Raw genomic sequence first — 14,648 nt, forward strand, 5'->3', positions numbered from 1 at the left:
TGCCCAGATATTTCTGCCTTATCCCTTTTTCTCTTTTTGAGCTTAGCGGGAAGCATTCATCTTAATATGCACGATCATAGCTGCAGTCAATAATTTAATACCTCGTTCATGTGTGTTAATCCTCCTGTGGCGTAGGGTGCTCACTCATTGCCACCTACTTTCAAAAGGCATGGGATTGTTGCCCTGAAAAGATACTCTTTATAGTTCACAGCTAATGCTCTGTGTTGGGGTTGGGGGGCCAGAGACAAATACAAAGTCACTTTTACCGTTGTTCTAGTTGCTGATTAGAGTATTCCCCAACTAATAAAGGATTAGACAGATTAAACTTGTAACCTTTTGAGGGAATAAATACCATGTGGAGCCTGGGAGGTTTAATATGATGGGAGGGAGAGAAACTGAGCACACTCCTTTCAACAGGACAAATACAATATAATATACAGTGTGGCACATCTGTTGTTCTCTAGTAGCAGTGTAGCTCTTTCCTTCCTTCTTTCTTTTTTTTAAAAAAACCCCTACATACTAAAATGTGTAAACTGGAGGGGGAAATAGCATGCCAGTAAACATAATGAATCAGTCCAATTTGTTCAAGATTGCAATCACATAGCAGCGGAGAGGGAAAATAAATCTACCTAACATGCGACAATTGCAGCCTTAATTTGAATCAGTAAGTTTTCAATGCTTTTCTAATGCTGCTGCAATGAATTTTGCTGTTCTCAATGTAACGTATTTATTTATTTAATAGTTTTCTTACCTGCCCTTCATTGCAAGGTCCCAGGGTCATTTAGAACCATATAATCATACAATATTAAAATCCAATAAACCAATTCCTACTCTACTCTGAGCAGATAATAGATACGGTAAGTGTACCTAATTCATATGCCAGTTCCAAATTTGGGTTTTTCAATTCCTTACTTATATGGTTTGTCAAGGCCAGAATTGTATTGATTCAGTAATTAGTTTTTTTAAATTAGATTTTCAATTATGTAATAAAGAGAATATATATACACAACAAACAAATGAAGTAATACAACTATAGCACACACACCAAATGAACTGGGTGTGAGATCAAGAGCTTACTGAGATACAATCAAGTAGAAGAAAAGGGGAAGTCCATCTACATTGAGATGAAGAAGAAAAGTCTTATGGCATCCATGTATTTTTGGCTGTTATATAGCACTGTACTACTGATTCAGTAGTTGGCTGATACTTCAGTTTGTGTTGCTTTTATATTACAAACCCTTAGAAAAAGCTTGCATGTCTGAATTTTTTGAAAGATGCATATAGAAAGCTCTGAGGAAAATACATTGATGCCACCACTATATTGGGATTGCCTTAATTCGCCAAACTTTCATGTATGTACAAATATGTTTCAAGACGCTATATTCCTCTTCATGTACACGGCAGAAAGCTTGAAGGTTTTAACCAGGTGCTAATCTATTCTATACAGTGTATTTACGCAGGTGGTGCTGTGGTCTAAACCACAGAGCCTAGGGCCTAGGGTGACTGGGTGAGCTCCTGTTGTTTGGTCCCAGCTCCTGCCCACCTAGCAGTTCAAAAGCACGTCAAAGTGCAAGTAGATAAATAGGTACCGCTCTGGTGGGAAGGTAAATGGAGTTTCCGTGCACTGCTCTGGTTCGCCAGAAGCAGCTTAGTCATGCTGGCCACATGACCCAGAAGCTGTCTGCGGACAAACGTTGGCTCCCTCAGCCTATAGAGCGAGATGAGTGCCGCAACCCCAGAGTCGTCCGCGACTGGACCTAACGGTCAGGGGTACCTTTACCTAATCTATTCTATACAGTGTATTTATGCAGCTATTTACTGTGATCTCAACATGATGGTTCAACTTGTGTGTGTGGTGTGAGGAGAGTAAAGTGCAGTGTATGTTCATTTGCAGGGGATATGAAAGTGACAAAGCAATCTCGGCATCGAGTGATCTTGCAACTCCCTGCGAATGGTGGCCGAGACTGCCCAGATACTTTGTATGAAGAAAAAGATTGTGAAGCTCCTCCTGTCTGCTTGTTTTTCAGGTGATGCTCTTAACGGAAGAGTCTCTTAACTTTTATCAGTGTAGAGTTTCTGCCAAAAAATAACTTGTTTTTGTGAGATTTGTATGTATTCAGGAAGGGAGGGAATTTGTCTTCTTCTATGAGGAATCTACCTCAAATGTTTTGTACTCCAGTGCTTCCTACTTCTAGTTTTTGTATATTACGTTTCAGCAAAAAAAAATTGGCCTATTTTTTACAGAGGCATTGTAAAGATTCCTATGTGTGTTGTGTAAGTAATATTTAGCAAGCATTATTAGCATTATCAATGCTATTCGGGTTCTTTGGGAGAATGTGTGGAACCATAACAACACAACGCCATCTAGGTCTCTTGTGGGCAGAGTCTCTGACAGGTGGAGGTGGCTGTTGCTATCTTTGTAGCAAAACATTAGCAGAAAGCAGCCAAGCCACAAAGGAGCTTTCTGAGCTCTGGCATTAATTCCTTCTCCCCATAATGGGATATTGCCTGAGTTTCACAGGCAATTTGTCATCTTAATTTAGCAATACAAAAATGGCTTGTTCAGACAGTAACATGCTCCGACTGCTTTCAAATGCCACGATTACCTCATTTGCAAAGCGTTGGTGAATTCATCCCATTGTGTCTGATAATATCACTCATAGAATAAGGATGATAGGTCAGACATCTTTTTAATGTGGGGTAAATATCGTGATGGCCAATCTTGGAGCCAGAGGAACGTTTTCACTTTGGGAGCTGGAAATAAAATCCATGGCCAAATCAGGTGATGGTGTTATTAGTGATTTCCACTGTCATTGAAATAGTAGTAGCTATTTCCTGTGGCTTTCCCACAGTGGTAGTGACACCCAGATAGAATATAAGGAGAAGTTGTTTATGAAGAATGGTTCATCTAATTCTGGTCTTTCTGTTGTGCTGGGCGTATGCACACAAGCCATCCGTCTTCATGACATATATAGGCGATGCAGGTCCAGTACACAGCTGAAGGCAATATGTTACCTCACACCACATTATCTTTTATGAGGGAGTTCCATACTAAAAGTGGAAGCATGTCCCATTCAAATTTGCTGAGCAAGTGCCCATTTCCTTGCAGCTTTGAGCTCCAAATGGGATTTGCCATCATCATTGCATTGTGTACTTTTTGTTACGAGTTTCTTGTGTAAATATGTTTATATTGTGATGTAAATGTGTCATAGGTCACTTGGAGGCAGTTAACAACAAGTTATCACCATCAGTTTATTTGTATGCTACTTTCTTACAACGTGTCTGAAGTAGATCACAACAAATCGAATGGACAGCAATAGCCATTCAGAAAATTTAGGGATTTGTGCAGCTAAGTATTCCTCAAAGCAGATCCACTGAAATTAATGGAGCCACGTTTGTGATGTCCATTTATTTCAGTCGGTCTGCTCTGAGTAGGATTAGCATTGGGTGCAAGCCATAATAAGAACAAGTGCAAATAATCATAATGGGTTGTAACCAACATCTTAGAGTCGACCCATTGAGAATAGTGGATATGATGAATTCAGATACATTAATTTCAGTGGGTGTGCTTTTAATATGACTTAGTTGGAGTAAATATGTCAATACACCATTTTAAAATATTAGTCCATATGACACTATATAAAACAGTGCAAATGCACTAACCCAGTCTTAAAGCTGAACAGGCAAGAGAATAGAAATCAATACAGAAATAAAAAAATAGTAGTGTACAAGGCAAAACAGAATCATCTCCATTTCACAAGGCATTCCACGAAGGTTCAAAACAGTTAACTTACACTCATTAGATGGCAGCCTCTTGTGGTAATCCTCCTCCCTACAGCTCTTCTCTCAATTCATTCCCCATCTCTCACAGCACATGGAAGCTCCTGTTCAGAAAGTGGCCACTTATTTGGTCTGGAGGTAGGTGATGTTGTGGCCCAGCATGGCAGCCTCTCAAACATCAAGGGGGCGAAATGACATTGCCATGGTGGCTGGCCTTTGGAATGCCTCCACAGCCGGCCACCACCTTGAAGTTTGAAATTAGCCTATCAGGGGCAAGCTGAGGGGTAGAGCCTGGGTGGCAGACCAGGGTGGAGAGGTCTTCACTCTGATCCAATTCCTCTATCCACCTGTCCCTGTTGAAATGTCCTTCCTGTGATTTTACTTGACAGTGCAATATAAATAAAGGTTATTAAAGCAAGGGGTTACCTTGATCCTCTATCAGAGACATACACTTAAAATCAATTAGGAGATTGTATAATATCTATTTGATGGTTCTTTGAGAATGTAATTGCAGGACTTGAGGCAGCCAAAAATACACTCCAAATGTTAGGGATAATTTATTTTCTCTTGCCATTATTGTTTCCTAGGTTTATTCTAAGTTTATGGCAGTTTACTCTAGCAGTAACTTCAGCAGTAAAGTTCTTCATTTTGTTTTGTGCAGATACACCAAACATGAACAGTACCAGTAGTTTATTTCCCATTCGGTTAGCAGCGCAAACTATATGAAAGAGAATTACTTGACTCTTGTTTCGGTTCAAGAACAAGTATATGAAAAGCAAGTCACATTTATTTTTTTGCAGAGCAGGCTGAGCTACTTCTAGCTAGACCATCAGTGCTTGTTACTGAAGCAACCAAATTATAGCAGCCATGCCCATAATCATTTCACTCCAAACAATTCAAGTCTATTGGAATGACTGATGGAACAAGACGGCGAATATCCAATATGGAAAATAATACAAAGGATTTTTCACGGTGCAATATCTATATACAGTGGTTCTCTCTGTATAGATACCGCACTGTGAAAAGCCCTATGTATTATTTCCTAAATTTGATGTGAAAATATGTTGGAAATGGTGGATACTCTGGATAATTTCAGACATGTTTTAAATACAGGAACTTGGAATGATGACCTGTCTTTTTCTGTTAAAGCTGTTGAGTAGCACCAGGCATATAGTTATGAGTAGCCCTTTCGTGTGAAATGTATATTTATGAGTCAGGTACCCATAGGTATTTGAATAAATATACAGAAGGCAATAAATTATTGAGTAAAACAGGTACCTAAATAATTCTGTAAGCCTTCATTTTGGTTATTTAACTGTGGCTTCCCTTCCATTTTGTTATTCAGAGTGACAATGAATTCATATTGTGCTGGACCTGCATTTTCCAAGGCAATATGTGGAAAAACTTTTAGAAAAGCAAAACTCTGTAATTAAAATGACCTCCATAGAGAAGCACAGTAGAAAGGCTTTTTCACTAAAGCAAATTTAGAGCGTCAAAAATAGCCTAGATGCACATATTTTATTTGATGCAGTTCTGCATAACTCAACTGAAATTCCAAAGTGGGTTATGCAGCACTCATCCTGCCAACAGAATTACTAAAGGTTTCCGTGAATTTGTGGCTTAAATAGCACTGATAATGCATGATCAGTGATGAAAATGTTGCTCGTTTCTTCCAAAATCTAAGGGAGGTGATAAACCCGAGCTTAATGTTTCAGACTGCAAGTGGGAAGTCATACTCCTACTTCCTTATAAAAAGTAATCTTCTGGATTAAAAAAAGGTCCCTGAACAAAATGATATGTCACATAGAAGGCTGTGATTGTCTCCAACCACAGTCTCAAGAGGCACAACCCAGATGTAAGTTTGCTTTGTAAACTTTAGTACCTCACTGAGAACTAGTGTCCCAGATTTGATTTACTTGTTACATTTCTACATGCATCCATGATATGGGAACGTAGGAAGTTGTCTTATACTGATTCAGGTAGGACTGGCTCCCAGCTTTAACTGGAGGTGCCAGGAATTGAACCTAGCACCTTTGGTAAGAAAGGCAAATGCTCTACTACTGAGCTATGCCCCTTTCCTAAACATAATATATGCCCACAGGTAGATGCATCTGGGAGCCAAAATTGATCAGTATATGCTTTGTTAAGCATATACGAGAGAGTAGAAAATTTGGTCTAGAACCAAGCAGCTTATATGGTAGGCTGAACTACAAATCCCATAATCCCTAGCCATTGGCCACGCTTGCTGGGGTTGATAGTGTTGTGACACAGTGACATTGGCAGGGGGCATGGAAGTTGCCCACATTGTTTTGTACAGGGATTATTTTTAAAAAAATATATATGGAAGATTATTTAGCCACATGTGAGGCTAGGAATGCTTTTTAACCTTGTTTGCATCACTTTAATACTGTCTAGGCTAGGACATAAAGCAGAATTATAAACATTGGTAATGCAAATATTGTTGTAGGTGTCACCTGCAAGAAAATGGTCTTTGAAGTATATTTCTTCAGATATGAGGACAAGCGGCAGCTAAAAATATGTAGATTATCCTCAACTTTTAGTTAAGGCAACAGCAATTTTAGAGCGAAGAAAATTGAGGGGACAGAAGGTGGCAATGAAGAGAACAGATTGGTCTTAATATTGTGCTATTTGCACATTTGCTCATCTAAAGCTCTGACAAATGGCTTGCATTCACACGGTATTTTTCTGCTATAGGTGGAAGACACATAAATGGCGCAGGTGTCAACTCGCACCATGGAATGTTCGTCAAGGCAGCCCCGGTGCTCAGGAGACATGTGGGCCCGGTCTACAAGCAAGAGGTTAGAAAATTGTCACTGTAATTTATGCTATCCATCATTAACACAGTCAATTATCACAATGGATTATCATTGTGCTCTATCACAACCTCATGTGGATTCCTGACACCCCTGTCCACTGCAAGCGCTAAGAATTTTAGACTTTGTAAAATGAACAGCAGTAACAAATCAGGCATTAGCATGAAGTTGTTGAAAACCAGGGAGGTACCCCAGGGTTTCTTGTCTTCACAGAGCTGTTGAACTGGAGTTATTAACATGATATTGTGTGAAAGGTATTGGAGTTGCTCAAATAATTAACATCTGAAATCACTGACGTGAGATAAAGTTTTTAGAACATTTGATATTGTTGTGTCCCCTGCCTGAGCTCCTTTAGGAGGATTCATCATCCTCATAATTTCATTGCAAGTTAAGCATTTATTGTGTAAATGTGATATGCACAGATTCTTATCCTGCAGTTCTTTTCGTCCTTGCTCTTCTAAGAAGCTGGGATCCATCCATATTATCTGAGAGAGATAATTAGGGTTATGTGTACACACCTTAAAAAAAGAAAAGAAAAAGTGGACATTTTGAATACTGTGCCCTGTCCAATATATGTCAGTTTTACAAATGTCTATATATTTTGACCAATTTGCTCCGGGTTTTGCAAAGAAAGAAAAGTAAACAATGGAATGTTTTGAATTGTATGAATGCAGACCTGTGCTGCTGCCACTGGATGCGGTCAACCTTGGCATTGGCCCCACTTTGCTGGGTTAGAACCATAGCTGCAATAGTGCTGATGGTGACATGGGATGAGCATACCTTAGCCGTGCATATTTAGCTATGGTGCTGTTTATCATGGACAAACTGGAAATGAAATAAAGATGCACAAGAGCAGCAATGGGTAAAGCACATAAAGAAGAGGCTGCACTTGTCAGCTCACAGACATTATTAGAACAAACCTGTGATGGCTTTAGGGGTTGCTTGTGCGTAAGTTGCCGCCGCTCTGGGCTAGGTTGGCTGGTTAAACCATTTCTCACTGGACAGCCATCCACTCCGTGGCTGTTCAGTCGCTGGCAGAATCCGTCAGTGGGCGTTTCTTAAACCTTTTCCAACATAAAAGTTGTTTGACGCCCAGTCTCCTCCTACTCTCCCTGCGCGGAAGTCTTCTGCGCAGGGAGGGCGTGGGTAGCGGAGGACCTGTGCTCTCCCCGCTGGTGTCCAGTGAAGAGTCCCGGAGCCTGCTCTCTGCTTCCCCCATTGGCCCCCCTCTATCCCTGGTGTTGCGCTGATTTTCTTCCCCAACAGGAGACCTGCCTCTCTCCCTGCTTGGCCCCTCTCCAGCATCGCTGTGGAGCCTCGCCTCCTCCTCCTCTAGTTCCGATGGCAGTTCCCTGACAAAACCCATGCCTTGATTTTATAATTAAAGCCTAATATATTAGCATTTTTTCCCAGCTTTTTTAACACACAATGAGCTTGTGTGGCTGCAAAAGTGCCAACATGAATCAGAAATTTAGCAGAAGGAGTCCTCCTCCAAGACAGCTTTGATTCTAGCTGTCCTGTGTAATTGAGCTTTTATTGCAAATCACGCCTGTGTAAAATGAACATGTCACAACTTTAGACTGGGGCCAATTTTCTTTGGGTTTTTGTCAGCAAGTGCATGTCTTTATTTTATTTTTTAATCAACTGTTTCCTCCTCCCTTCTCCTATTTATATAGCTGAGCATAGAAACAGCAAAATAAAACAAATTTTACCCCATGCCAAAGATTGTTATTTAAAGAAGATCACCATATTGTGGCAAAGCACTGTGCATCTGCAATCAGGCGAGGGAAATTTCTAAAAAAAAAGAAAAAAGCCTTGATAATGGAGGCTCAAGAAGCACTGTTAAGAAACGCAGCATGAAAATTTCGACTAAAAATGAAATTGCGTGAGCAAGAGCTCTTACCCGGATTCTGACCTTTTTCAAAAGGCTTAGCTAACTTTTAAATCTTACGTCTCTAAAGCCATACATGTTCTCAAGAAGAAGAAATAAATGGACTGATGTTTGGTTTTCTTGTAAGAGACGGTCGGAAAAATCACAGTGGAAACGAAGTACAATGCTGTGTAGAGCATGCTTAGCTCTCCCTTGACACAGCGACTCTACAACATTTCATGCCTGACCTACAAAAGCCTTGCTATTTTGGTCAAGAACCTCTCTAGGGTGGAGGAATGACAATTGTGCCAGAGCCTCTCCTGTTTCATTTCTTACGTAATGACCCAACACAGAGGCTTGAGCGCAAAAGGTCATTTCACTTGAATTAAAATATTTTTACTCTCTCGGAGCAGTGAAAAGCTAGTGCGTATCTGCCTCACTCTCGTCCTGAACATTTAGAATTTTAACATATATTTCTGAAAACCTATGTAGCTGTCTCTGCGCCGTATTTCCTGTTTGCTCTTGGGAGAGTAATACATACGGAGACGAGAAGCTATTATTTGGTTGGGGAAACTGTCAGTTCGAAGGAAGTGTGAAGCCTGAGGGGGCAAAGCTACATGTTCCGTCTCAGCCCTGTGTTTTTAAAGCCAGGCCCCTGCTTTTGCAATGAAAATTGAGCCCGGGGGACCATGATTTGCAGTGACAACTTTTGGGGAGGAATATAGTTTTGTGTGATGGCTTTCCTTCACAACTCCTTCACAACCATAACCAGCTTTCTCTACTTGCAGCCCAATCCAGGCTAGATCTGTGTTTGCAACAGAAACATGGGTCCAGAATAAAGCTTGGAGCAAGCATAGGCAAACTCGGCCCTCCAGATGTTTTGGGACTACAACTCCCATCATCTCTAGCTAACAGGACCAGTGGTCCGGAATGATGGGAGTTGTAGTCCCAAAACATCTGGAGCACTGAGTTTGCCTATGTCTGGCTTGGAGACAATGCAGTTGGTGGAGTAGTGTTGGGGAACGGTTGTTGAGGAAAGGGTGAAGTCCCCATCTCTCTCTAGTACCCAGAGTTGAAAGTTTGAGAGTGCATGAGTTGTGAAGGCCCATCCTTGATCTCTCCCCTGTGGCATTTCTAGTTTGCTGGTGATAAAGATGAACAAATTGTGTTGGTACAGTTCTGATAATGTCTCTTGGCTGCTGGGAAGGAGGATAGAGAAGGATGTGTCAGTGTGTGTAGAACATACTTATTGTACAAAGGTAAATTTTGCATGGGACATGGGTGGCGCTGTGGGTTAAACCACAGAGCCTAGGACTTGCCGATCAGAATGTCAGCGGTTCGAATCCCCGCGACGGGGTGAGCTCCTGTTGCTCGGTCCCTGCTCCTGCCAACCTAGCAGTTCGAAAGCACGTCAAAGTGCAAGTAGATAAATAGGTACCGCTCCGGCAGGAAGGCAAACGGCGTTTCCGTGTGCTGCTCTGGTTCACCAGAAGCGGCTTAGTCATGCTGGCCACATGACCCGGAAGCTGTCTGTGGACAAACGCCGGCTCCCTCGGCCTATAGAGCGAGATGAGCACTCAACCCCAGAGTCAGGCACAACTGGACCTAATGGTCAGGGGTCCCTTTACCTTTACCCTTTAAACTTTGCATAGTACTTTGTCCACTTTTGCCTCTGACTCCTCCCCTCACTGGCATGTTTTTGCAAGAGTAGATGTGTGCAGTGAAAGGAACAATGGACTCATAAAGTATTGCCTTTGAACATAAGAGAGATTGATAGAGGTAATGAATGAAATTATTTATATATGGCTGAAATCAGACAGCATGGCCCATCACAAAGAGTTAAAGCCATATAATATTTCATGGTAAGCTTGAAAGATCCTTATTTGAGACACAGTATGATTTGGCAGTGTTTGACCTGTGCACTTAAAGTTTTTTGTTTTTTTTAAAGTACCAAAATGGCCCTCATTTGCATACACAAAGCAGACTTTGTATTTAATTATCCCCACAATAATAATTTATCAGCTTATGGCCCCTTGTGGTGTAGTTCAAGCTATGCTATCAGCCCTAATTATATCAAGGTCTTTTGTCTACAAAATTTGAAGCGCAGTTTACTTCATACCACTCTTCTGGGAGACCCTAAATGTTCAATAGGGAAACGTATGTTAAGTGAACCCATGTTAAATTAAATTTTGCTGGCAACTGCATCCTTGTTCTTTATGGAAACATTTTACAATTATTTGTGTTTAATTCAGAATAATCACATTTGGTGTTCTCCCCGCTAATGTCTGTAATCAATTTGATGGGAGTGGGTGTGATTAATTATTAGTCTGCCACAGCATGATAAGAGACTGATTTCTGGTCCCAGGTGCCATTTTCACCATGTAAATAAAGCATGTGGACTTGGCTGAAGGAGCATGCAACTTAAATTGTATTAGGATGTGCAGTGAATATAGAATTTCAGGGGAGAATATGGTCTGCTGCGTAACCAGACCACCTTTTCTCTTCTAATAATTTGTGCTCTGTAGCCCATTAAAATGTATCTATCTTATCCAAACCCTTTTCTTTTCACTAAGGTGATTTCTTAAGGGAGGGGGCAGACATGTTTTTGTGATCGTTTTATGCCGGATTCCCATGGGACGATATGCTTGGCACATTTTCTGACACAAGGTATAGCAGGCTGGCTGGTTGTATGGTGGCCTTGTTCAGAAGGTGCATTTCATGCACTTCTCTGCCTGCCAAACAATCAGATGGCAGTGAAACTTGTGCAAGAACATGGGTCAGTAGCAGAGCAAATGGTCTGCATGCAGATGGTTCTAGGTTCAATCTCTGGCATCTCCAGTTAAAAGAATCGGGTAACAACAGGATGATGAGAAACAGAGGTGGATTTAGGGGAGCACAACTGGGTGGCAAGAGGGGGCACTGCAGCTATGACGAACCACAGAAAGCGAGGGCAAAGGGTGCTGAGTTTTGGCATTGCACAGGGTGCCGCTGAGATTTGAAAGCACAAAGTCTGCCACTGTAGGAAAGATCTCTACCCGAGACTCTGGGTAGCTGCTGGCTGTCAGAGTAGAAAATGGGCCAGATACCAATTGCCTGCTGCCATGTAAGTCATGGTGCTATAGATGACATATGAAAAAGATGCGAGATTTTCAAAGCTGGTCCCCTGTGCTCTGTGTGTCACATACACATTTGACTGTTCTGAAATCACAAAGATGGATAGTTTCCGCCTCCCGCCTTCCTATTTTCCTACATGCATCTTAAAGACATGCACAGGGAAAGAGAACCTAGGAACCAGCTCTCAGTTAATCCAGGGTGAGCTGGTGATATTACTATTACTACTACTACTACTATTACGACTACTAATATTCTTATTCCCTGAAATGAAATGTGGTGCTAGGCAGGCAGGAACAAGAGAATAGCCTTTTCAGCATTGGCACCACAGTTTTGCAACTCCCTCCTCGTTAAACATCATCAGACTCTCTTACCCTCTATTTTTCACCAACATATAAAGACTTTTCTTTTAGCCTGACTTTTAAGATGCAGTCTGCAGTTTTACTGAGATTAGTTCTGCTGTTTATTCTGCTGTCTTACTCTCTCATTTGTTGCAGTTTTTATGCTTAAAAAAGTATTTTAATTGACTATGGAATTGCATATGTCTGATTTTATTGCAGTGTTTCCCAAACTCGGGTCTCCACCTGTTTTTGGACTATAACTCCCACCTCTGGTCTTGCCAGTTAGGGATGATGGGAGTTGTAGTCCAAAAACTGCTGGAGACCCAAGTTTGTGAAACACTGTTTTATTGTAGTGGTAGTAGTAGTTGTTGTTGTAAGCAACTTGATTTATTTTTAATTTAAATATTTTTAATTTTTTTTTAATTTCATTTTATTTTTAAAAATCAGGGTATTTACTGAGGTGTGCCCTGGATTTGAATGAATCCTAAACAGCAAGACAAGGCAAAGGTGCCTTGGAGGGATTTAGGGCTTCAACAAGGTGAAGGATTTATACAAGGCAGTTAGGGGCCAAAGCAGAACTCCTGTAATGCTTTGTTACACTTCAGAAATACAGACATTTTTTTAAAAAGCTGTAGACACATGTCCATAAAAAACAAAACTATGTCTTTAAACTTTGCCAGAGTGTGGGGGTATGTGGAAGAAGGAACAGCTTTGCAGAAACTAAAGCCCAATCTCTAGTTTAAGAAAGATGCCAGAATCAGGAGAGGCAACTCCTTTGTGACTGTAGCTTGTAATGGAAGGGAATGGTTTTTCCAGCAGTCTCCAATCCCAGTGTATTGGGGGGAAGAGCAGCTTTGTAGGACTGAGACGTCTGTCTAAACTTAAGAAAAATGTCAGGATAGGGAAAGGGGAAAGAAGGCTCTGTAGTGACTGACAATTCAAGCTTGCAAATGGTCACACAGGGAAAGTGAATCCCTATATATATATAAAACCTTCAAACATGTCCAAGCTCAATTTCCCCTGGATGTATTTAACTGCAATTTAGCATGGATCTTACCCAGGGGTGCTTGTCTCATATTTGCAAGTTTCAGACCAATTACCCACAGAACGCTAAGGGAAATAAAGTGGTTCCTTGTTTTTGTTTTTTATTTTACACAAAACAGCTGAGTTTGCAGGGGAAGAGCACTGCAGCTGCCTTATGATATTTGGCTGAACTCATGTCCTCAGAAGGGATGACCTTGCCTGTAAAGTTCATTCAGTTATTCAATCAATCAATCAATCAATCAATCAATCAAAAATACATGTTTCCTTAAAAAAAATAAACTAGTAAATCAAATTATAAAGGTGCCCACATGATAAACAACAACCCTCCTCGACCAAGAGCTTTTTTCTGCCAGAACTTGCTGGAACTCAGTTCTGGTACCTCTCAGGTAGACACCATCGCCATTCTAAGAGAACAAGGGTGAATTTTGGCACCTCTTTTTCTAGAAAAATAGCACTGCCAGGACCCATTGGTCAGTAAGACCATGTTTGTAGATCTGATCCACTTCTGTCAAAAGGAGAAAAACCATAGTCATTTCTGGATTAGTGCATGCGGGGAGGAGAAACGAAGTTGATTTGAGCTGGACCTGAGTTGAGTTGGGCAGACCACAAAGTGTTTTACAATGAGGCAGGCTGTTTTATGAATCGCTGAATCTTGTGGTTGATGCAGACCCCTAATATAAATCCTGAATAAATGAATTTAATCAAACTGCTCATTTTATCTCTACAACAATTGCTTCAAGACTTTCTTGACTAGGGGTTGTAACTGCTTTTTGGGTGGCTGAACCTATTTGTAGCTAAGGATCATGTGGTGGTTGCAACACAGATTTTGTTGTCGCCCTTCGAATTCCTCATGGTCCCTTTCCATACTATACCATTATAGATTGCGCCTTGGAGGCAAAACTGTATATTTCAGTTATAAATGTAGAAAGAGCAAAGACTATACATGACCCTCCATTTATATTTGTTCATAAAGAGTCCTCTGTGCGCCACTAAAAAGCCTTGCACATTTGTGGGTTCACATTTATTATATTGTTTCCTTGGTTATGCTACTATGTCAGAAAGTTTATAGCTGCCATTTTACCATTTAGAATTCACATTTCATCTCTTCAGATATGGGAAGTCTATTAAACCACACAGGAAAAATTAATCTCAGGCCAATTAACTGAGTTTGGAGACAGTGAAATAGTATTTACAGTTCTGGGAACCATGAGGGTCATGGATAGGTCCTGCCTTTGGAATCCTGGGCTACAAATAAAGGATAGATTTTCAAAGAGTTGGAATCATAATATTTGCTAGGGAGGCAGCAGTTGTCTGATATTGGAGCATTTCATCATGAAACTTGCAGTTGAGAATTCAGGAACATACAGCTCATAAAAAGTTAATTTTTTCTTTTTCCTTTGATTCAATCCTATGCATGCTTGGGATTAAATCCTATTCAATTCTGTGAGGCATACTTCTGAATAAATAAATATACATAACATCAGGCTGCATAGCTGTTGAGCAATGTCAAGGTGTAGAAGTTCACTGTGTAGTTTAGGGCTGCGTTCAAGTATTCTTTTTGAGGTATTTCATTATGACTACATTACACTTAACTGGGAATAAGTCCCATTGAAGTCAATAGGTACATTGGTATAGTATTACACACACACACACACACAACCACGCACA

The 14,648-nt window shown here is 40.7% G+C and overlaps 1 protein-coding gene across 11 annotated transcripts in view; it reads left to right on the forward strand.

The window, feature by feature from the left end:
- Nucleotides 1-14,648, forward strand: part of THSD7A (thrombospondin type 1 domain containing 7A) — a 269,106-nt gene that overhangs the window by 192,116 nt on the left and 62,342 nt on the right. For all 11 annotated transcript variants that reach the window (XM_083578447.1, XM_083578449.1, XM_083578446.1 and 8 more), the window contains 2 exons: nt 1,895-2,027; nt 6,496-6,599. In XM_083578447.1, the coding sequence (XP_083434573.1) occupies nt 1,895-2,027; nt 6,496-6,599 (237 nt within the window). The remainder of the gene's footprint in view (nt 1-1,894; nt 2,028-6,495; nt 6,600-14,648) is intronic.

This window comes from Podarcis filfolensis (assembly GCF_964270895.1).
Source record: "Podarcis filfolensis genome assembly, chromosome: 12".
NCBI lineage: Eukaryota > Metazoa > Chordata > Lepidosauria > Squamata > Lacertidae > Podarcis > Podarcis filfolensis.